General features: G+C 52.2%; 1 protein-coding gene across 2 annotated transcripts in view; it reads right to left on the bottom strand.

The window, feature by feature from the left end:
• Positions 1 to 18,508: 18,508 nt before the first annotated feature.
• POP1 (POP1 ribonuclease P/MRP subunit) overlaps positions 18,509 to 23,158 on the bottom strand; it is a 40,291-nt gene continuing 35,641 nt past the window's right edge. For both annotated transcript variants that reach the window (XM_008255786.5, XM_089336367.1), the window contains 2 exons: positions 22,407 to 22,772; positions 18,509 to 20,859 (listed from right to left, as the gene is read on the bottom strand). In XM_008255786.5, coding sequence (XP_008254008.4) covers positions 20,205 to 20,859; positions 22,407 to 22,772 — 1,021 coding nt within the window. In that variant the 3' untranslated portion in view covers positions 18,509 to 20,204. The remainder of the gene's footprint in view (positions 20,860 to 22,406; positions 22,773 to 23,158) is intronic.

Below are 23,158 nucleotides of genomic sequence, written 5' to 3'. Positions count from 1 at the left end.
ATTTGCGGAAGAGGCCCGACAGATGAACACATGGATCCTGGGTGGGCTGGGGGTGACAGCACTGGGCTGCAAATTGGCATTTGGCCCCTGCCACAGCCCCCGTGCTGAGCATGTCTCTTCTCTCTGAAAGCAGTGCCAGCAGCCTCTCTTTTCTGACTGATTCTTGTACCACAACAATAAAGTTAATAATGGAAAAAACATTTATCCCATGGCTGGGGACGCTCTGAGTGAGCAGAGCGTCGGCCCTACAGTCTATCAACAGAAATGACTTGAGAGCAAACCAGAGCTTGTGAACCAACTTTTATGAATGATGGAAAGGGCAAAGCAGATTTATTTAATTTCCATAATTAAAAGTTGGCAATTATATAAATATCTTTCTAAAACCAGCAGGATGAAAACCATCCTTCTCTTGAAGAGAAGTGAAGCAATGGCACAACAGAGCCAAACCCACGTGCTACTGCAGGGGCTGTTGTGGGTGAGTGGTGGCCCCTAAAACCCACGCCAAAGCCCTAACCCTCACTGTTTCAGAATGGGACCTTGTTTGGAATGAGGGTCTTTATAGAGGGAATCAAGTAAAATACATGGTTACCGGGGACAGATGTTTGTCCTGGCATTTAGTTAGGATACCAGTTAGGACGCTCCCTGGGTCCCGTATCAGCAAACATGGGTTTAAGACCCAACCCCAGCTCCTGACTCCAGCTTCCTGCTAATTCAACCCCTGGGAGGCAGCAGGTGATGGCTCAAGTGATTGGGTCCCTGCCTCCCACACAGGAGACCTAGACGGAGTTCCTGGCTCCTGACTTTGACCTCAGCCTTGGTCAGGCCATGTGGGCACTGCAAGAGTGAATCAGGAGATGAGAAATCTCTCTGTGTGACTGTGTGTGTGTGTCTGTGTGTGTGTGTATCTCTCTTTGCCTCTCAAGTAAATTTTTAAAAAGTGTTTATAAATGAGGTTATTAGGGGGGCTGCTATTGTGGCAAAGCAGGTAAAATGGCCTCTTGCAATGCCGACATCTCATATAGACGGCTGCTGGTTCAAGTCCTGGCTGCTTCCCTTCCAATCCAGCTCCCTACTAAAGGCCTGGGAAAAGCAGTGGAAGACGGCCCACATGTTTGGGCCCCTGCCACCCACGTGAGAGACCTGGATGAAACTTCTGGTTCCGGTCTTCAACATGGCCCAGCGCTGGTCATTGCAGCCATATGGAGAGTAAATCAGAGAAGATGAAAGATTCGCTCTCTCTCTCTCGCTCTCATTCTCTCTCGCTTGCTTTCTCTAACTCTGACTTTCAAAATAAATAAATATGTGTATTTTTTAAATGAAGTCATTAATATGAGACTTCTCCAGGCTGATGTCCTTATAGAAAGGGAAGATTTAGACTCAGAGCCCACGCCATGGGACTTCAGCACTCCAGACTATGAGAGGACACATTGCTGCTTTAAGCCACCCAGCAAGTGTAACAAACTCACACAAGATCTTTTGTCTCCTCTGGCTCCCAGTGGTTGACCTTGGGGAATCTACTCCCATGGTGGGAACCTTGCAGGGAACAAAAAACCCTCCACCTCCTTCCTAGTACAAAACCTGGCAAGGCCAGATGTCCTGTCCTGGAGCAGGTGTTGTGGCACAGCGGGTTAAGCTGTAGGACCATCTGGAATCAAGTCCTGCCTCTGCTTGCTAGCCGGCTTCCTGCTAATGCACCCTCTGGGAGGAATAGAGGATGGCTCGAGTATTTGGGTCCCTGCCACCCATGTGGGAGATCCAGATGGAGCTCCTGGCTCACAGCCCAGGCTGTTGAAGGAAGTGAACCAGCAGATGGACATGCTCACTCTCTCACTAGCTCTCTCTCTTGTTCTACCTTTCAAATAAATAAATTTAAAAACAAACAGAAAAAGAGTCCTGGTCCCTAAACCCTGGAAACCAATGCCCCATCCCAGAGGACTGCAACTGGAGCACAAGGCATTTTCAGATGTACTTTTTTTTTTTTTTTTTGCCACCAGCAGCGGTGGCATCCAAGAGCCTGCCAGAATGGTGCCAAGGATGCCAGCCAGCATTTCCTGGAGCCCGACTTAGACCACAGGTCCAGACATTTGGTTTCATTGGATTGCTGCCCCCTTTCCAGGTCCGATGCTAAAGCCCTCCCCTGGAGTCTGGGAGCTCCTTGACAGAAACCAGTTGGCCCAGATCAATAGGAAGCCAGACGTGTGCACAGCTTCCTGACGTGTTTTCCACGCCCTGCTAGATTGTAATCTCAGGATGTCCAAAGGCAGACTCCACTTCTACCTTCCTTTCGGTCTCCGTCCCCAACACCCCTCTCTAACAATCAGCCAGGGCTGCTTCTCACCTCCTTCACATCCACTCTGCATACTTTTGGGCACAACTCTTAGCTTTGCCACCTTGGGTGGGTCATCTGCATGCTCGTCCGATTCCTGCCTCCAAGTGCAGCTCTCTGTGGAACACGCTTTGCCCCGGGGCCACATCGCCACTCCACCGTCAGCAGCAGCATCTCACTGGACCTTCTCCACAGCTGCCGACAGGGTCCAACCTCCGTGACTGCTCTGCCCAAAAGGCCACTTCCTCCTACCCTCCCTCCTGTCAGCCTCACTGCCCCTTCCCCGCTCTCTGAAGACACCAGTGCCACTCCTGCCTCAGGGCCCTTGCACAGGCTGCTCTCTCTCTCTCGCTCTCTCTCTCTCTCTCTCTCACCAGGCTAAAACTCTCAACTTCTTTAAGTCTCTCCCAAAGGTTGCCTTCTCTCTGAGGCCGACTGACCACTTCATTAATATGGCAACACCCACCTCCACCCAGTACCCTCAGTCCCCATTACCTGTGCTTTCTCTCTGAAGCACAGATCACCTCCGGAAATACCGTGAATTTGTTGTGTTCGTTGTCTGCTTTCCACCCCCACAAGCTGAGCTCCTCTAGTAGAGGCATCCATGTCTGTTGTGCTCACTGCTGTATCCTGTCTGCCCGAATACAGAAGCAAAATGAATTTCTGAATTCTGCATCCGCACAGCTATGACCAACCATCACCAGATTCCCCAATCATGCTCCTTTTCTTTAAAGCGTGACTGTCTGGTTGCTTGGGGGCTCTTCCCTGTGCTGCCATGGAAACCATCAGCTCAGGGACAGGTTGCTTTTGATCAAGTCAGGACATGTGCATCACGCCTCACAGAACATACAGACGCACACCCACACCCTCCATAGCCTGAGAATAGGACACACCAGGGGGTAAATGGCCCTGGGGCCAGCACCGCTCCCAGCCCCAGCAGCTTTGGGCTCTGCTCCCCAGGAGGACCTGCCCTGATGCACACCCACACAAACCACACGTCTGTCCTCAGGAGAGGCTCAAGTCACAGTGTTCCACTGCCTCTCAGGCACATTTTTTTTTTTCTCTACCTCCAGTAACAGCAGTATTTGTGGAGTACCTACTATGGACTAGACACTTATTTGAAAGAGAGACTGATGGAGAGAGATCTTCCATCCGCTGGTTCACTCCCCGACATGTCTGCAACTGCCAGGGTTGGGCCAGGCCAAAGCCAGGGGTCCAGAACTCCATCTGGGTCTCCCAAGTGGGCAGCAGGGATCCAAGAACTTGAGTCATCACCTTGCTGCCTTCCCAGGTGTGCACTAGCAGGAAACTGTAATTGGAAGCAGAGCCAGGATTTGAACCCAGGCTCTCCAATATTGGATGCGGGGCTCCCAAACAGCTTCTTAAAAGCTGCTCCAAACTCCTGCCCCCAGGGGGGTTGTTATTCCTCCTTTCACAGGGAAGGAAAATGAGGCTCATGGAGGCTTCTCAGCTTTGCACTAGATCACAAAGCAAGTCAGTAGGAGAGGGATGTGGGTTTGAATCCAGGCACCGGGGTGTGCAGCTCCCGCCTACTTTGGCGTCCACACCCTCCTCCGCTGTAATTGAAGAGGAGTGCGCAGGCGCCGAGTGGTGGGTGGCGGATATCTCTAGAGAAACTCTGAAATGTGCATGGCATGTGTGTGCGTGTGCGTGTGTGTGTGTGTGCCCACCCTCCCAGTGACAGGGCCACGGGAATGCTGGACACCGGAGTCGACATCTGAAAGAGGCTGACTTCTGAGCTGTCTCTGGAGGGCTTTAAAAGCTAGCAACAAATAAAAGATAATCCCGTCTCTCTGGAATGACGTAGGTGTGGTCCTGCCTAAAAGGGGAGATGCACTGACCCCTCGGCGTCCCATTTCGCTCTGCGATCATGCTGCACCGTTCCTGGACAGGCTGACTAACTGCTCGGGGCATCACCAAGTCTGGTTTTAATAACGTCGCCGTCCCAGGACAAACCCTGAGCTGCCGCTGCAATAAAGGCTCCTCGCTGCTGGGGAGGGAGCCCTGGGTCACCGTGGGCGGAGGAGGGGAGGCAGGCACGGCCTGTTTGTTCTCAAGTGTGGGGCTTCGTGACTCATAGGCCTGCCCAGGGGGGTGGAGATGAAAGATTTCTCTCGGATGAGGTCCGAGGGAATCAAGAAGAAAGCCCTGGCGAGGGGACTGTGTCAGAGCAGCACACACATAACATCCCAGGATGAAAATGGCTTAGTTGGGGCCGGTGCAGCGGCGCAGTAGGTTAATCCTCTGCCTGTGGCACCGGTTCGAGTCCCAGCTGCCCCTCTTCCAATCCAGCTCTCTGCTATGGCCTGGGAAAGCAGTCGAAGATGGCCCAAGTGCTTGGGCCCCTGCACCCGCATGGGAGATAGGGAAGAAGCACCTGGCTCCCGGCTTCAGATTGGTGCAGCTCCAGCCATTGTGGCCATCTGGGGAATGAACCAACAGAAGGAAGACCTTTCTCTCTGTCTCTCCCTCTCACAGTCTGTAACTCTACCTCTCAAATAAATAAATAAATAAATACATTTTTTTGCTTAGTGGGTGTCACTAAGGCTTTGCACAACACATCCAGTGTGCTGTGAGTTCTTAGATGTGTGAGGGCCAACTCCAGGGTGCCTCTTGGGGAGATGGGGTGCGCTGAACTCACAGTGGGGTGCCGAAGGTGCCTCGGAGCTAAGGGGAACTGGCCTCCTTCCTGTCCTGGCACAGATCTTGCCCTTCCCCGGCTCCTGTGGCCAGCCACACGGGTGCACCCACGAGGGGCTCCGGCAGCAGAGTCATGGCGGGGCTGCTCTCAGAGCCCCTTGGAGGACGGATATCAGGGATTAGAGCAGAACAAGTCCAACCTGGCTACCTGCACACCCGCACACCTGCAGCCCTAGCCCAGGGCCTCATATGTGAACACACCAAGTGCCCCCTTGCAAGGGGAAGGGCTGCACGTGGAAGCTGCACATGGGCATATGGAGACGCCCTGCGGACGCCTGTCCACATCCACCAGGGGGAATGTTGGGGGAAGGAGACACACAGAACGTGCCCTGCAAGCAGACGCTCTGGTGCTCGACACCCTACTGTGGGTTCCCGGCTCAGGCTGAGTAAGAGCCTAAGTTCCTAATCTGCCCCCCCCCCAGGCCCAGTAACCTCAGCCCCTCACTAAGACGCTCATGCCGCGCCAGCCAGATGGGCTTCCTGCTGCCCCTGGACAACTGCTGGCTGCTCCTGCCGCAGGGCCTCTGCACCGGCTGCTCCTCTGGCTGGCCCATTCCTGGCTTGGGAATCACAGGACTTGGTCCTCAGCTCCACCAGCCTTTACTCTGCATTTGCGACTACAATGCAACCACCTCTTGACATTTGCTCGTCCCCTCTCCTCCCTTATTTTGTAACAGAACCTCTCCTGCCAAAGATTCAAACGGGCATATATGACCCATTTTACTTATTACCTGTCTCCCCCGCCTGATGGTAAGGTCCCTGAGAGCAGGCTCAGCACCATTGCTGTCCCTGCAGTGCTCACTGCTGTGCCTGGCAGGTGGTACTTGCACACATGCTGTTGAATGAATAAATGAGAGAATGAACATATGGACAGACAGATGAATGGTCCTCCTCCAAGGTCTGGGGCCGAGGCAGACTGCTGAGAGCGAGCAGAGCCTGCCATGCCGACGGCACCCAGTGCTGGGGCAGACGCTGAGAACGGTGATGACACCCAGGCGTGCGGAGCAGGCAGCACAGGCCACGTCTCATGGGCTGGCAGCCGGACAACAACATGAGGCGCAGACGGCAACAAGATGGTTTAGATTCACTCTCAGACCTCACCCTGGCAGTGTGCAGCCCAGCTCTGGGAGGGGTCTTGGTGTGTGACACTGCACCATGTGCGTTCCTGTGTGTGTCAGTTAAAGCTGCCTGACAAAACGCCTCAAAATGCAGCCCCTTAAAGAGTAACGTGGGTCATCTCAGCATTTCTGGGGGTCGCAGCTGGGTATCAGTCAAGGCCACTGTCATCTGAGGGATGGGCTGCACCTGGAGGACCCCCCCCCCCATGGTGGTTTACCCACAAGGCTAGAAAACAAGCGCTGGCCGGTGGTGGAGGCCTCTGGCTCCCGGACACGTGGTCTCTCCACAGTGTCGCCTGAGTGTCCTCGTGGTTTCTCCAGAGCAGGTGAGCAGGGCCACGACAGAGGCTGCAGGACGTAGCTTGGAGGGCACCACCATCTCTCCGTCCACGTTCTACTCATCACCCAGACCAGGCTGTCTCCTGCGGAAAGGGGCGACAAGGGGGTGTGAACGCTCGTGGGACAGCCTTACCGGGCCCTCACTGTGAGGCTGGTTCCCACATTGTCTTTTTTTCTTTAAAAGATTTGTTTATTTATTTGAAAGAGCTACAGAGAGGGAGAGAAAGAGAGCGAGCGCTTCCATCCATTGTTTCACTCCCCAGATGGCCCCAATAGCCAGAACAGAGCGAGGCCAAAGCCAAGAGCCAGGAGTTTCTTCTGGGTCTCCTACATGAGTAGGAGGGGTCTGAGCACCTGGGCCAACTTTTGCTGTTTTTCCCAGACCATTAGCAGGTACCTTGACTGTAAGTGGAGTAGCTGGGATGTGAACCAGTGCTCACATGGGATGCCAGCACTGCAGGCGGCAGCTTTACCCACCACACCACGATGCCAGCCCCTTCCCACACTGTCTTGTGACAGCAAGTCACTGCCCACAGACAGGTGCCAGGGTGTCTGGGAGAGGCAGCAACTAAATCTTATAACCCACTTCCTGTCCTCTTGGGACCGACTCTGTGAGATACCTTCCAACTGGGTTTTCCCCCCTGCCCCCCAGGCTCCAGAAAAGGTCTAAAAGGAGGAAGAGAGGATGGGGCAGTGAGGGGGGTGGGGCAGGAGAGGGACGTGAGAGGAAGAGCCAAACCAGCACCCTCTCCCTCCGTGCCCAGGGCTCTCCAGCGCATCCATTCCCTACTGAGCAAACACTTGCACCCAGCAGTGGCCCAGGGCTCTCATCCAGAATTTAAGATGCCACGGGGCTCACCCCTCCATGGGGGATCTGTTCAAGGTCCACCCGGGGCACAGAGGAAGAACCGCATGAAGTCTGTTCTCAGGAAGACCAGGAGGGCTTCACAGAGGAGGCATACCTCCCCACACACCATGACGTGAGGCTTCCTAATCCTCATAACGTGAGATAAATGGACAGAAAGCCACTGAGTGTCTCACTGACTATCACAGGAAGTGGTGTCGGAGCCAAGCCTTCTGATCTCCAGTGTCTAACAGGGCATCCAGAAGATGGTCTTGCTGGATGCCACTCTCTCTCTGTCACAAGGATGCAAGGCTGGGACAGCAGAGCCTGCATGTGGCTGGGGGCCAGTAGTGCCACCACCACCAAGTGCTAACATAAAGCACAGGACTACAGGATGGTGGTGTGGGGGCCTATCACAAAAATAACCAGAGCCAAAGCAGTATCTGGCAGTACCCTCCCCCTACTCCACCTGGTAGGCTTAACCCTCTGGATCTGGATAGATCATAAGCCAAGGGACCCAAGAACGGCTCAGGGAGTGTCCATTATCCAAGGCCTAGATTTCTCAGATCACTCCTCATAACCTTTCCCTACACACATCCCCACACTCATGCACACACATGTGCAGATAGACGCACACGCCCCTCTGCAGGATTCTCCACATTCCCTGATCTTGTTTTTCTTAAGCTTTCTAAGATTTATTTATTTATTTGAAAGGTAGAGTTACAGAGAGAGAGGGAGAGACAGAGAGAAAGAAAGCGAGATCTTCAATCTGTCGGTTCACTCCACAAATGGCCACAACAGCCAGGGCTGAGCTGAGCCAAGCCAAAGCCAGGAGGCTGGAACTCCATCTAGGTCTCCCACATGCGTTGCAGGTACACAAGTAATTGGACCATCTTCCGCTGCTTCCCCATGCACATCAGCAGGGAGCTGGATAGGAAGTGGAGCAGCCGGGATTCCAACTGGCGCCCACATGGGATGCCAGGGTCACAGATGTTGGCTTAACCCACTGCACCACAACACCAACCCCTTCCTGGTCTTATGATTATCAAAGTACACATGTTGTCTCTCTACCAGCTCCCTGCAAGCAGAAATAAGAGAACATTGTGGTGGAAGTGTCCAGAGAGAAGCAAGCCCACAGCAACTGCTCCATGAATGTTCATCAAAGTGGGTTGAACCAGTAGCTCAATCTCCAGAGCTCTCAGGAGTCAGAGTGCCTTTGTGCCCAGGTCACTCTTCCTAGGCCTGCCTCCGGAGGGAGGAAGCAAGCTCAGGAGATCAGTCAGCACCCAGGGCTGCAGAGCTCGACTTTTTCCTTCTTTTCTCTTCAGGCATGTTTATTGTTAAAATTAGCCCAAATATTTTAATTCCCACAGAGACGTGTCACCAGTCTCTGTAATGTCAAAATGTCATCGTTAACCTCCCCGAAGTCACGATTAACCTCTGTGGCAGTACCAACACCCACAGGGCGCCGCAGCACAGCCTGGGCGAGGCGGTGGGTGCAGTCACCCCTCCGCTGCCTCTCCTGTTTCTATAAATGTGCAAAATCTTTGCAAGAAATGAAACAATTGTCTCTGGTGCACAAGCTGACTCTTGCAAGCATTCTGTCTCACTGCTCTCCCTGGGAGCCCCTGAGAACTGCTCGTCTGCAGAACCCTGTTATCCGCACAGACAGATCATGGCTATCTCTCTGTCATTACTTCTGCCTGCTGCTCCTCAAGTGTTCTCCCCAGACATTTCTTCCCAAGACTAGTTTGTTAAATAATGAGAGGGGGGAAAAACCTCCCTCATGAAACTCAGCACCCTCAATTTCCCAACATGAGGATTGTTTTACACACATGCTTTCTTGTTCTGTCCGTGTGTCTCTGTAGGTTGTTTGTTACTCGGGGGGAGTGTGATCCTTAAACATATACACGCACATGCATGTGGATGCGTGTGTTTGGGCATATATGTAGAAGTGTGCTCGGAGGTGTGTGGTCTAGTGGCTGAGTCTGATAGGGCACGCCAGCGATCGTGTGCCTTTATGTGGGACTCCACGGCTGGTAGGGGCCAGTGAGTTACAAACAGAAGTGACTTCTGACCAGCGAAGCCTAGTGTCCACATGCCCTGGTCGTGACAGCAGCTTTACGGACTGTATGTTTGCCTGTTTCCGAATGTGATGACATTTGAAGGTGAGGTTTGGAGAAAATAATCAGATTCGGATAAGGTCTTGACGTAAGAGTCCCTTGATAGGATTAACGCCCTTATAAGAAGAGGAAGGGAGGGGCCGGTGCTGTGGTGCAGTGAGTTAACACCTTGGCCTGAAGCGCCGGCATCCCATATGGGCACCAGTTCTAGTCCCGGCTGCTCCTCTTCCGATCTAGCTCTCTGCTATGGCCTGGGAAAGCAGTAAAAGATGGCCCAAGTCCTTGGGCCCCTGCACCTGCGTGGGAGACCTGGAAGAAGCTCCTGGCTCCTGGCTTCGGATTGGCGCAGCTCCAGCTGTTGCAGCCATCTGGGGAGTGAACCAGCAGATGGAGGATCTCTCTCTCTCTCCCTCTCTCTCCTATCTCTGTGTTAACTCTTTCAAGTAAATAAATCTTAAAATAAAAAGAAGAGGAAAGGAGACTAGAGTGTGTGCTCTCTCTTTCTCTCTCTCTGCCCAAGAGGATACTTGCAAGCCAGGAAGTGGGCTCTCTGCAGAAATCAAACTTGCTGGCACCTTGATCTTGGACTGCCCACCTCCAGGACTGATGTTCAAACCATCCAGTCTGTTATATTGCGTCAGAGCAGCCTTGGAGAGACGGATTTTAGATGAAGTAGCATCCAGATGGCAGAAGGCAGTCCAAGTCATGGCGGACTGCTCTGTAAGATACCATCTGCAAGGTGTGTGAGGTCATGGAAATCTCTTGGTTTCTCTGTCGTAGCAACTGGCACTGCCTTGTCTATAAAATATGCAGATGATGATACCAAGTGCACAGGATTGTTGCTGGGCTGAATTAGGCAGTAAGAGATAAAAATCATATGTGCCTTTTCTATTAATAACTTTAGTCAATTGAAGTGCCTAAAGGGTGTGATCTACTTGCCTGGCACTGTTCCAGGTCTAGAGATCCAAGCTCAGGGACTCTACCTTCAGGACCTCCTATGTAGCCGGGCAGACGTCTAAGCCTGCATACTACCACGTCACGTGGGAAACGCACTATTCTATGAGGGCACAGGAAAATTTTGGAGGGTTTAAGGAGAGAACCACTCTAGAAGGGTAGAATGGGCAGTGGCATTTGGGGGAAGAAAGAGAGCTTTACTGGGTCAAATGAGCCAGGGACCAGCCCAGGTGAGGGAGGGCTTAGCTGTGAAAGGCCTGGCTTGAATCCACCTCCCTCTGGGAACCAGTCACCCCAAATGAGCAGCCAGGCATGGGGCTGAGGGTCTGAGCAAGCAGGGGGGTCTCGTTTTCTTTCTTCCTGTTCTCTTGGGTAGCTGCCTCCCAGGCCAGGCTGTGAGCTCCAGGGGCAGGGACGGCCCTTGTCATTTATCCTCCTGGGTTCTAGAGCCTAGGGCCTGGTGTGCAGCTGGACCCTCACAATCGTCCGTTGAGTCCAAAGGGAACACAAACCTCATCCGGTTTCCCCAGCTGCAACACGGAACAAATAAAACCGAATCCCTCCCAGGGTGGTATCCACTTGCGCCCCAGCGCCAAACGGACGGTTCTCTCCCACGGATCGCAGAGAGCGCCGGTGCCGGTCCACGGCGCCACCTCGCGGTCATACCTGGGAACGGCACCCTGGGGCTGCGCGCAGGAACCCCTGCTTTCCCTTACCATTGTCATCCCAGTCTTGAGAACAGGGATCCTGAGAAGGTCACCCTCAAACCCACTCCCTCCTATCAAGCCGCTGAAAATAGACAGGCACTGCTTTACCGCGATTAGTATGGCCCTGCCACCTTAAGCCCCTGTTTGCCAAAGCCGTACTAACGGGAGGTCAGTGTGAGGGCAGGTGAGACACACAGGAGCAAAGGTGGGATGTGGAAAAGCTAAGATGACAGATCAGCTGGGATTCGATCTCTTCCACTTCCTACCTGCATGGCCCTGGGCACTTCTCTCGCCTCGCTGTGCCTCAGTTTCTCTCTCTGTAAAATGGGGATGATATAACTCACGATAACCCATATGCAACAAGCTCAGGCTCCATGGCCGGCAGCTAACAAGGGCTCAACAAAGCGCCTATGGTCCCATCACTTCACTTGCTTCAAGACAGTGAGGCGGACGCTGATAGTATCTCCGTTTTACTGACAAGGGCACGGAGGTGAGAGAGCCCCGCCCAAGGGTTCCCAGCCGGGGAATGACAGGCCTGGCAGCTAAGCCCCCTGACTCCGGTCAGCACTCCCACTAGAAAGAAGAAAGGGCAAGGCCAGGATTGCAGAAGAAACACCGGGGTGCTCAAAGGAGGGCAGAAAAGAGAATCAGAACTCGAATCCAGCACCGCAGACGGGCTTGCTCCGTTGCGGGCGCCAGGCCGGGTGCTGAGTAGCCTCTGGGCTCGCCCTGTGCTGTCCGGACGCGGCTGGCTGAAGGGGTGCCTTGGGGCAGGGGGCCGCCCCTCTCTGGGGCCCAGCTTCCTCCTTCGCCCAAGGAGGGAGGCATCTTGCGGCCTTCCAGACCCGAGGCCGGCGGGCTCCACGGCAGCTGCTCGGCGGTCGCCCTGCAGATAGATGTCCCTCGCCACCCCTGGCCCTCAAGAGTCCTCCTGGTGGAAGGCGGACAGGACGCCTAAGTTCGCCCTGGGGGCGGTGACAGAGGGAGTAACTCCTGAGCCGGCCTCACCTACACGACGTTAGCTGCACCCCCGGCGGCCGGAGTGCGCAGGCGCACGCGCAGGCCTATGAGGGACGCGCGGGAACGGGGCTCACGCGTCGAGGGCCTCCCGCAGGGGCGACCCCTGCGTCCCTACGCAGGCGCCACCCGCGCCTGGGTGGGGGGCGAGCCGTGTGTGGTGTTGTTTTGCTGCTGGCTGCGCTTTAGGCCAGGAGCGGGCCAACTGGGAGACGTCATCACGGGCCTTGCATACGCGCCTGACGGGGGCAAGATGAATGGCCTGGGTGGTGCTCGGCTCGTAAATAACAGGGCGCAGTGGGAGGGAACAGCGGAGGAAATAAATCCATCGGGACTCCAGGGCCATTTTCTGAGGAAAACATCAGGATGAGAAAGACCAGAGGCCCGCGCCAGACCAAGAGCCAAAACGCCTCGACGCTTCCCGCGGCGCCCCCGCGGCGAGCTGCCGACCTTGAACTGCTTAAGGACACGGCCGCGGCCGTTCGCCTTCGCAGCTGACCCCAGGGCCTTAGCCCAGACCCCAGGCCGGCTCGGGGGTGGAATGGGCGAGGGGAGGAGAGCCAGGCCCCGAGCTGCTTCTGGCCTAGCATTAAGTGCCAGAGCGTGCCTCACCTCCTACTCGAGAGGACGCGGACAAGACAGGGAGACTGGCCCGCCGTGGGGAGCGCCATCGTGCAGCCCCTGTTAGTGCGCAGTGCTGCTCAGGGGCCCCGGGGTCTTACCTTACTAAGGACCGGGATGAGAGACAAATCCCTGCCAAACTCTGCCTGCCCCCAGCCCGACTCCGCGGTCCCTGCGGTAGAGGGGAGGGGAGCAGCCTTTGAGTGGGCTCGCGAAGGGCAGAGCCTGGCAGCTTGGTTGGTCCATGATGCTGGCCCCGGGGAAAATAAAACCGCGACCCAACCCTTGGCTGCCGCCGGCTTCCCCATGAAGGACACACCTGAACCTCAACGAGTGACAAGCTGGCCCTGCAGCCTCGCTCTGCCCTTAGTGAGAATCAAGTCCTATCTCCGCCTCGCCCTGTTCCAAAGAGAAGGCTCCACAGACGTTCACTAGCAGAAAACAATTAACCATCCAGAAAGGAATTTTGTGAGATGAGGCTTTGCATGGGAGCCCAAGTTCCAGAAGGGCCTTCTAAGGCGATCTTTCTTCAAGGCCACTCAGGCTCGGGTGGACATGATGTAGGTGGACAGGCGTGACTCCATGGCGCTTGATGAGATGAGATGCAAACAGACACTCTGATGTCTCTTGGTAGCCGCCTCGGGGCCCATGTCTCAACAGCAACACCAGGGGAGCCAGGACCTGGTGTCTCAGACACATTCCCTCTCTCCCTTAATGGTGGAGAGGCACACACACAACACCATTCCAGCTCTCCCAGAGCCCAAGCCCCTGAAATGTGAGGCCATGGGAGTTATAAACCCTGCTAAAGTACCCATTCGTTACCCACAGGGACATCTGCTAGATGCTGGAAGAGAGACAAGTCCCTGCCCGGCGTATTCAAATCAGCAACCAGAAACCAGACCTCACTGCTAAAAAAAAAAAAAAAAAAAAAAAAAAAGGCCACAGTGACCCAGAAACCAGGTCTCCCTGTTAAATCAACAAACAAACACAAAGCCCTTCAGCCCTGGGGCTTATTTCCTAGTCATTGTTGCGGGCGGGTGCGCACAGGGAAATGGGCAGAACTCTGCACAGGTCCCAGGCGGAGTGGCTGCTGGGCAGCTGGACAGTCGCTGCTCCACATTTTGGCAAGAACAGCTCTGAGCTTACACGCCAACTTGTACTGCTGGTTCCAGGGTGCTCATCAGGCACCCCCCCCCCCATGCCAACAGCTTGCATATAAGCTCACGTGTGCACGTGCACCCACGCGTGTACACACACACACACACACACACACCCCTTGGCTCTGCAAAGGTGGCCCCACAGGACACAGTCACTTGTCTCAGGAGGGCCCTATCTGTGCTGGCCATCTGCTATCCTGTCTCCCGTCTCCCTGGCCTGCTTTCAGCACAGCCCTGGCTTCAGCAACCTGCTGGGCACACCTTGCCTTAGCTGCCCTCTGGTTTTGTGCCTGTGAAACTTCTTAGCCCTGAGCAGGCTCAGCGGTTTCAGCGCCTGGTGCCAGAAAATCAACACTGCCCTGGGGAAGCAGCCCTTGGCCAGTGGGAAGGGGAGCGAGTAAATAAAGTTTCTGTCTTCTGGAGCTCATGTAGACAGTGTGGAGGTACACTCAGTTCCTCGGAGGAGGTGGGACGGAGGAGGAGGAGGAGGGAGCCCCAGTGGCCCCCCCTGGAAACCAGCTTGTAATGCACACTTGGATCAGGTTTCGCTCCCTCCCTGGTTCACTCTTCCCAGCCTTCACGCTCCTGTTCACTTAGGTCACTTCCTAAAATAAACTACCTGCATGTCAGCCATCCCAGGCTCAGCTTTTAAGGAAAACCAAAGGAACACATGCCCCCAAGCAGCAGTGGCTAACTCCCGCAGAGCAGGGAGGGAGGAGGCCCACAGTGACCCAGACTGCTGGTGGGGCTGCCTAATGCCAGCAGCCTCCGCCTGGGGCTCACACAGCTGTGCAGGGCTGTTCTGAGAACAAACTGTGTCTTGGCCAACAGATAATTTGAGGTCCTCTGTGAGATGTTGGAAACAAGAGAAAGAAAGCTAAAGAAATGAGGCTTGTGTAGCCCAGAGAAAACAAACAGGTTCATCACTGACTTCATAAAAATAAAGGGGTGAGAGTGCAGAGAAACGGGACTAGACAGAGACATGTGGAGCGTGTAGCCCACGCCTACTGCTGCCAAGATGCACACTGCTTCCCGTGGTGAAGAAATGGTCTCCCTGCATCTTCGGTAGATGCAGCTTGTGATGGGGAAGGGAGCAGAAAGAGGATGGGATTCATTGACATAAAAACTTTGTTACTTCTTCTCTAGGCACCTCTTTAAAAATCATGAATTCTTTTCAATCCAGCATTTTTTTTGGCACGGGTCTGTCCCCAAAGGGGAGATTTTGACTGTTCTGTGACCAATCCAACTAGAACTAAATTGTATTTAAGTTCTGCTGTTTTTTTCTGCCCAGGGAGATTTACTCATGAGGTCTTGGCACCACCTAGTGGTTCACTGGTTCATTACAACATATGCCTGGCCTAAACAGCATTACCCAGTTTAATACAAACACCTTCGATTTAATGCAACAATTCTACAAAAATGTGTTAAACACCGTTATGGGCTAAGCACTGTGTTAAAGCTGAGGTGTATGGGGCCAGCACTGCGATACAGCACATAAAGCTGCCGCCTGCAACGCTGGCATCCCATATAAGCTCTTGTTCACGTCCTGGCTGCGCCACTTTCAATCCAGCTTCCTGGGAAAAGTGGGGAAAGATGACCCAAATGTTTGGGCCCCTGCCACCCATGTAGGGGACCCAAAGGAAGCTCCTGGCTTTGGCCTGGCCTAGCCCTAGCAGTTGCAGCCATCTGGGGAGTGAACCAGCAGATGGAAGATTTCTCTCTCTGTAATTCTACTTTCAAATAAATAAACCTTCTTTAAAAAATAAAAAACTGGGTGTCATACTGATCAAAAAAGAAATGATCTCACCTTTATGAGGATTAACATCAATGGAGTAGATAATAAAAAAGTAAACAAAGGAATCTAACATTATTTATTGTGACATCATTAGAAAATAAATCCATTGTGTGACAGAGAATAATTTGGGAAGGAGGGGGCTACTTTAAATAGAATAAGCAGAGAAGGGCTCTTAAAGCTTGGGGGAATCAGGTGTGCAGCCTTGCAGTTAAGATGCCTGAGTCTCTCTGTCTCTACGTCTCCCTGTAACTCTCTTTCAAATAAATAAAATAAATCTTTAAAAAAAAAAAAAAAAGAACAAAAAAAATCAAGCTCAGAGGATGGGATGACGAGGGCTGGGGACATTCCATGAAGGCAGAGCACAGCACATGGAAAATTGTGGCTGGGCCAAGAGCTTGGCTGTTTAAGAAACAGAAAGACCAGCGTGTCAGAGCAAAGTGAATGAGGCTCAGGGAGTTCTGATGAGGCTGAAGAGAGGAACTGGAAGAGTCACACGTCTGTGAAACTGAAAGCACACAGATGCATAGGGTGGGTTTTTCCAGAACCATACCTGGTACGGGAGAGGGAAACCCTTTGTCATCAACTTGGCTGCTCCTCGGTTCCAGCAGGACCCCAACCAGGGACCTCAGCAGTAGTTGTATGTCCTGCTCAAGATGGCCTACATCTGCCCACATGGCTCCCGGCTACTGATCAGCAGTCTCTGGATAATGACATTGGAACCCCATTTTAAGTCTGAAATTGTGGTTCTCTACTTTGGCTGCAAGTCACCTGGGAGCTCTTAGGCCCAATGTCCAGGCCACACCCTTGACCACTTAAATTTGCATTCCTGGGAGGAGGGTGGGGCCTGGGACCCAGTGTTTTGTGAGCTCCCAGGTGATTCCAACATGTAACCAGTGTGAAGACCAGCTGATCTAGAAAGACACTGGGCAATGCAACCAAAAAAGTCTTCATTTGATATTCTCAAGTAGTGAAGGCTATACGAGTAATGAGCCAGGCTGTTTTCTTTCTCAAGACCAGGCCTCTTTCCCAGGTGGAGGCCCCTCCTCTGGGCCACCCAGCCCACAACACATCGTTCTCATTAAGTTCCCACCTGGATGTCTCATAATGCAGTCAGCAGACCCCCTGAGCCGATGTTACAGAAATATATTGTTTCATATTGGCAAGCAGGCCTGTTAAAGGCACAAAAATTATAAGGTTTCCACCTCCTCGTTACTCATTCACACCTCCCCAAGGTGCAGAAGGCTCAAGGAGTCCAGCCTCCTGGAGCAGGTTCTCAGACTGAGCCACACATCGTCACAACAGCCTAGGGAGCTTTTAAGAAATACCAATACTTGGGCCAACCCAAGACTGATTTCCGGAGTGAAGCTTGGGCTATCAGGCAATTCTGACTTACAAGCCCGTTTCTAAAGAAAAGGCGGCTCCTGAGGTCCTGTCTGTTGACGAGGCCTGCAGGGACCAGACTCACGTAACCATGGGACCTGTAACCACAGCCCAGGCCTGGAACTAGCACTGTGCTCCCCAGACCTCCGATCAACAGGCCCTGGGCAGACCAGTTAGGACTACCCAGAAGTGCCTATAGCGTGTCCACTGCCCCTCACTGCCTGCTGCCTGGGAAGAAAGAACTCAGCTCAGGCAGGTGGTAGCCCAGATAACAATGCTACATCTAGCACGGGTGTGCCTCTAGCTACTGACTTCCCATTTTCAATAAAAGACTTGACACGAGGGTTCCTGCTAATCAAGCTCCACAAGGAACAGGCACTGAAGCTGCCCCTGCACCATACAGGTTTGTGTGTGTGTGTGTGTGTGTGTGTGTGTGTTAATTTAAAGATTTATTTATTTACTTGAGAGACAGAGTTACAGAGAGGAGAGACAGAGAGAGGTCTTCCATCTGCTGGTTCACTCCTCAAATGGCCACAATGGCCAGAGCTGGGCTGATCCAAAGCCAGGAGCCAGGAGCCTCCTCCAGGTCTCCTACATGGGTGCAGGGGCCCAAGTACTTGGACCATCCTTTGCTGCTTTCCCAGGTGCATTAGCAAGGAGCTGGATCAGAAATACAGCAGCGGGATTCGAATTGGCACTCTGATATGGGATCTGGTGTCACAAGCGGCGAGTTATCCCACTGAGCCATAATGCAGGCCTCCATGTGTTTTTCTTAAAACTGCCCCCGACACACACACTTGACTGCCTACAAAGGAATGTACCGGAAAAGTAAGTGGTTACATCCAGGAAGTGAAAACCCAGGTGATTTAAACGGTGGTGCTGTTGCTGGTCTTCATTTTCAAATTTTTCTATGATGAATATGGATGACTGATAGGCAATATTACTTATGCTAATATTTCAAAAAGCAAAGCATAAACACACAGAAAAAAAATCAGTTCTGTTGCTTATAGGAGCCAAGTGTGCAGAGCCTGGACTGTGCTAACAGTCACTGTGAATCTGTAACAGGAGGTGGCTGGATATAGCTTTTCCCGGATTTATTTAGCATGGGACACCTTTCTCAAGGGAACCCCTCTGGGGTCTAGTGCTCCCAGGAAGACACTATAGGAAATTCTGGTTGGACAACAGTGCAAGCTCTCTGACCTCCACTAGATCACTCAAGGCAGAGTAACTGCAAATGTACCTACCCTGTGTGCTATAAGGAGGGCGGGGCATCTGGGCCCACCAGGTGCTGTACCAGATGAGGTGAGGTGACCACACACGAGCTGAGACTTTGTCACTAAGCAAGATGAGCTGCAGATGAAGTGGCTTAGAGCCCAGAAAACAAATGAGAAGCAGGCCAAAAAATATCCACTACTGAACATCAGGTGACATTTTTATTCGGTTTACAGACACCACTCAGTTCCACTTGTTTCCTCCATCTTGTTTGGGATGGACACAGACATCCAGAGGCAGGGTGAGAGGGAAAACATCAGACACGCCACCTGCTCAGGGTGCTTTCTGCCGGCTCTGATGCTTCCTGTATCCTTCCCCCAACTCAGCAACCCCCAAAGACGCTTACTACCAAATGCTACTGCAGAAACCCAACTGGTTCACATGAAATAATGCTGAACTACACATTTAAAGTTAAAAAAAAAAAAAAAAAAAAGGCATACTCAGACTCTGCTGGAAATTTAGGACAGGAAAGTTAAGGGACTGAAGAATGAGTGAGACATATGAGGGGTCTTCAACAAGTCCATGGGAAAAGCTTATTATGAGAAAACTGCACATGGATTTAAAAAAAAAATTCATTCAAACAAGCTTATCTTTTAGTTCCATTTTTCCGTGAATTTCTTGAAGTACCCTCGTACATGGCAGCAAAAAGTTGATGGGCCACTGAATTTATCTACAAGTTTAAAAAAAAAAAAAAGCACTGATGAGCTCACGCTTCCTCTGGGACAGGATGAGCCCTGTCTTTTCTACCCTGCTCAGACTCCAGGTGGACAGTGTGGCTGCACTGGTGCTAAAAAGCAGCTGGTGGTTTTGGTTGTCACCCTGCAGAGGTAGCTATCGCACCACACAAGCCACACTGCCCACAGTGGCTTCCTAAGAACACCGATCTTACAAAGTGCTCCTCGTAAAAGGAGTTTGGGGTCCAGAAGATTTAGAAAGTCTTCTACACTAATATCTATTTCCTGGAGATTCACAATACACATGATTACACGGAAGGTTCCAGAGGTTCTTTAATAAACAAATGCCTAGCTTTGTTTAACTCAGAGTAACCTAAAAATCAACCTCACCATGGAATCTTTCTTTTTCCTAGGCAACACATTTCACAGAACATATGCTGAGAAATGCTCTCTATGGCTTTGAAAAATGCTTTGCAGAAACAAAACAATTAATGTTTCACTTAAAACAATTAGGTAAGTCCTGGGACCATGTGTAGGTCCATGTGAAGAGGTCAAAGGGTCATAAAGTCCTAGGCCCCTCATTCTATTTCCAGCCCAGCACCTCTGCTGCACACCTGCCTGCCTGCAAACCAGCAGCAATGCGCAGTCCTTGGTTCCTTTCCTTATGGAGCAAGGGTCTCGCACACTCTCAGTGCAGAACATAACCCATAGCTCAGGTACAGACTCTTAATGTTTACAGCCTCCTACTCTCTAACGGTCCAATCATGAAACAGCTGTTGCTGCTGAGGCACATGACCACAAGGTTTTTCAAAAAGACTGACAGCTCCTTGTTCTTAACAAAATAAAGGAGACCAAAAAAGACAGGGGTGCTAACGACTTTCAACAAGCATTGCACAGACGAAGAGATCAGACCACAACAGCTTGTGGCCACACAGGCCAAATAACTCGCAAGTATTCCAGCAAGGACAGGCAAAGATGGATATCCATGATGTTACTGGAATGATGTGATTTTGTCCTTTGCATAATATACCATTTTTATTCTTGTTTTCAAGGAATTTCACGTGATATTTTAAAACAGAAGACAGAGAAAGGGAAAGTCCCTGAAGAGACTTGGCAGACAAAGTTATCTATGCCCTGCTGGCCTGTGAACCTACACTCACACCTCAATTGCAATTCGTGCAAACCGATACTGCAGAGAGGCAGGGGGCCTCAGTAACACCAGGCCCCGCTCAGCTGCCGGCTGGCTGGCCAGCACGTGCAGCAAGCCCGTCAAACTGACAAACCCCAGGGCTTCTCCACAGCCCACAGCCATGGAGAAATCCCCCTGAGTGACAAAGCCCAGGAGAACTCTGGAGCAGTGTGTGGTCACTGCTGGGAGAGGGCCTGACCACAGCCCCAGGGGCAGAGCCTCCGGCCTGGCCACGGGATCCTCCCCAGCCAGGTCCATGGACGTGGCACATCCCCGCTGCTTCCTCTTCTCCAGTTTCTTCTTCTCCTTCTGCTTCAGGATCTTGCTCTTGAACGGGTCGCGGTGCTTGGGCTCCTGGGGCCCACAGTAGCGGCGATCCTCACGGAGCCGCAGGAAGTCCTCCTGAGCTGGGATACAGATCATGGTGTGCGGCTCCGGACTGCCCTTCCCGAGCAGGGACAGGCTGACCCACACCAGGGCCCTGGGGAAGTGCTCCAAGATGGGCAGCCAGGCCTCTCTGCTCAGCTCCTCCTGGCGTCTGCAGGGAGCCCGCCGGGCTGCCCGACCGTCCTCAGAACTGGGCCCACACCAGGCTGACAGGCGCTTCAGTAATTTTCTACTCCTACATAAAGTGGAAGACACACATTTGGGGATATTTTGTTCAGAAAAAAAAAAAAACATAAAACATGCCATTAGAAAATGAGACATTGCTAGTGTTGATTTGGTTTCCTACTATATGTTGGAATGTATCAACACTATGATCATTTTAATAATCAAAAGTCCACATGAATACATTTGGATACTCATTTTTCTTTTTATTTGTCTACCATCCTGAAATAAAGGGCTAAAAAATAAAGACACTGAAGGCACAGAAAAGTAAGGCAGTGGGCCAGGATCTAGGGCTGCCACCACAGTGAAAACATGAAAATAAAGAGGAGCTAATGATTCAGGGAGGGAAAACTTTAGGCATAGTTTACGTTGAACAAGACAGAAGGGTATGAAATTAGGTTACTCTTCAGAAAAGTAAGTAAGAGGGATGAGCACTTTTCTTAAAAACTCAAGAGTTGGGGCCAGTGTTGTGGTGTAGCAAATAAAGCTGCCACCTGCAGTGCCGGCATCCCATATGGGTGCTGGTTCGCGTCCCGGCTGCTCCTCTTCTGATCCAGCTCCCTGCCAATGGCCTGAGAAAGCAGCAGCGGATGGCCCAAGTGCTTGGACCCCTGCACCCATGTGGGAGACCTGGAAGAAGCTCCTGGCTCCTGGCTCTGGCCTGCCCCAGCCCTGGCCATTGTGGCCACCTGGGGGAGGGGGTGAACCAGCAGATGGAAGACCTCTCTCTGTCTCTCCCTCTCTCTCTGTAACTCTGACTTTAAAATAAATAAAATCTTTTAAAATAAATAGATGAACTCACGGGCACAGAACCTAGGGTAGCTGTGGAGCAGAGCTCAGTAGCCGTGAGCATTTTACATGGTAGCCTGCAGGATGTGACAACACTACACTGCGGGGTGCTAACTTACCACAAATCCATCTAATCCAGTGACCCAGAGCACAGGGCACTGACTCAGGTATCCAGGGGCTTTTTACTACCTGAGCTTGCACCCATGCGGGTTCTTTGTGAGCACACTAAATGAAATAGGTCAGAGAAAAAAACTCCTGAGTTTGGATCTATTGATGACAACATTTTATTTATTTATTTAGAAGTCAGAATTACACAGAGAGAAACTTCCATCTATTGGTTTACTCCCCATATGGCCACACCTGCCAAGGCTGGGCCAGGCCGAAGCCAGGAGCCAAGAGCTTCCTCCAGGTCTCCCACGTAGGTGCAGGGGCCAAAGCACTTGGGCCATCTTCCACTGCTTTCTCAGGCACATTAGCAGGGAGCTGGACTCGAAATGGAGCAGGCGGGAATGGAACTGGTGCCCATATGGGATACCGACTTAACCCACTGCACCACAGCACCGGCCCCTGATGACAACACTTTTAATCATTTCCTCACTTAGCATCATACACCCAAATCAAATATTAGTAAGTGGTTTCTCTTGACTTTCCCTTCTAACAAGACAAAAACATGGGTTTTTCATAAAGGATCAGTGGTAACTTTTATGCCCTGTTGCTTGTTCCATATTAAAATAAACAACCCAAATGTATCCAGAGATGGCCTACACTTACCTAAGAACACAGAGCTGACCTCCAGGGGCGGCAGCACAGTTCTCACCGGAACCAAGGTCCTTGACCCTCTCGGGCCCTGCCTGGACTTGGCACTCTGTGTCCATGCCTTCCTCTGGCTCCTTGGGGTCAAAGGCAGACGTCCCCACGTCATCAGAGAGCTGAGGACCAGTCGCAGGCTCGGCAGCACCAAGCACCTCATCACCGCTGCTCAAGTCGCTCTCCTCGCCATCTGGAGATGAAGCGATGGAAGACTCATCTTGGGCTTGGACTCGCGACTCCCAGTCTTGAGCCAACTGTTCCCATGGACAGCAGAAAGGTGCCAGAGTGCCCAGCTTAACGTAGTTGGGCCGCTTGGCAGGAGGGCGTCTAAGGAAACACAAAGAGGAAAACCTGTGTTGTAGGAGGGGGCAGTTACAATGACCACGGCCATCATAATGCATCTCTGTTTAAAACACACTCACGCACAAAGCTTTCCAAGACATCCGTGATAATACCCGGCTTTACTGGTCGAGCTTTTTTGCTTTCCTCCATCGTTACTAAATAGTGTTTCACAGAGTAGCCAGCCCCATGTGGCTGTAAAGATGCCCAGCGAGCACAAACCAGTGATGCCCCTGATGGCCCTGCGTGGGTTGTGATGTCCCTGTACATCTGCAAGGTTCTGAGTTCAAAGTGACAGTGAATTTTCTCTCACTTTAATCCACACACACACACACACACACACAGCACTTCTTTTCACTGTGACTTCCCAATGC

Source organism: Oryctolagus cuniculus, chromosome 6 (assembly GCF_051225735.1).
Source record: "Oryctolagus cuniculus isolate XC-2025 breed Fujian yellow rabbit chromosome 6, ASM5122573v1, whole genome shotgun sequence".
NCBI lineage: Eukaryota > Metazoa > Chordata > Mammalia > Lagomorpha > Leporidae > Oryctolagus > Oryctolagus cuniculus.
Note: the sequence above shows the minus strand (reverse complement) of the source record. Positions and strands in the feature narration are given on the sequence as shown.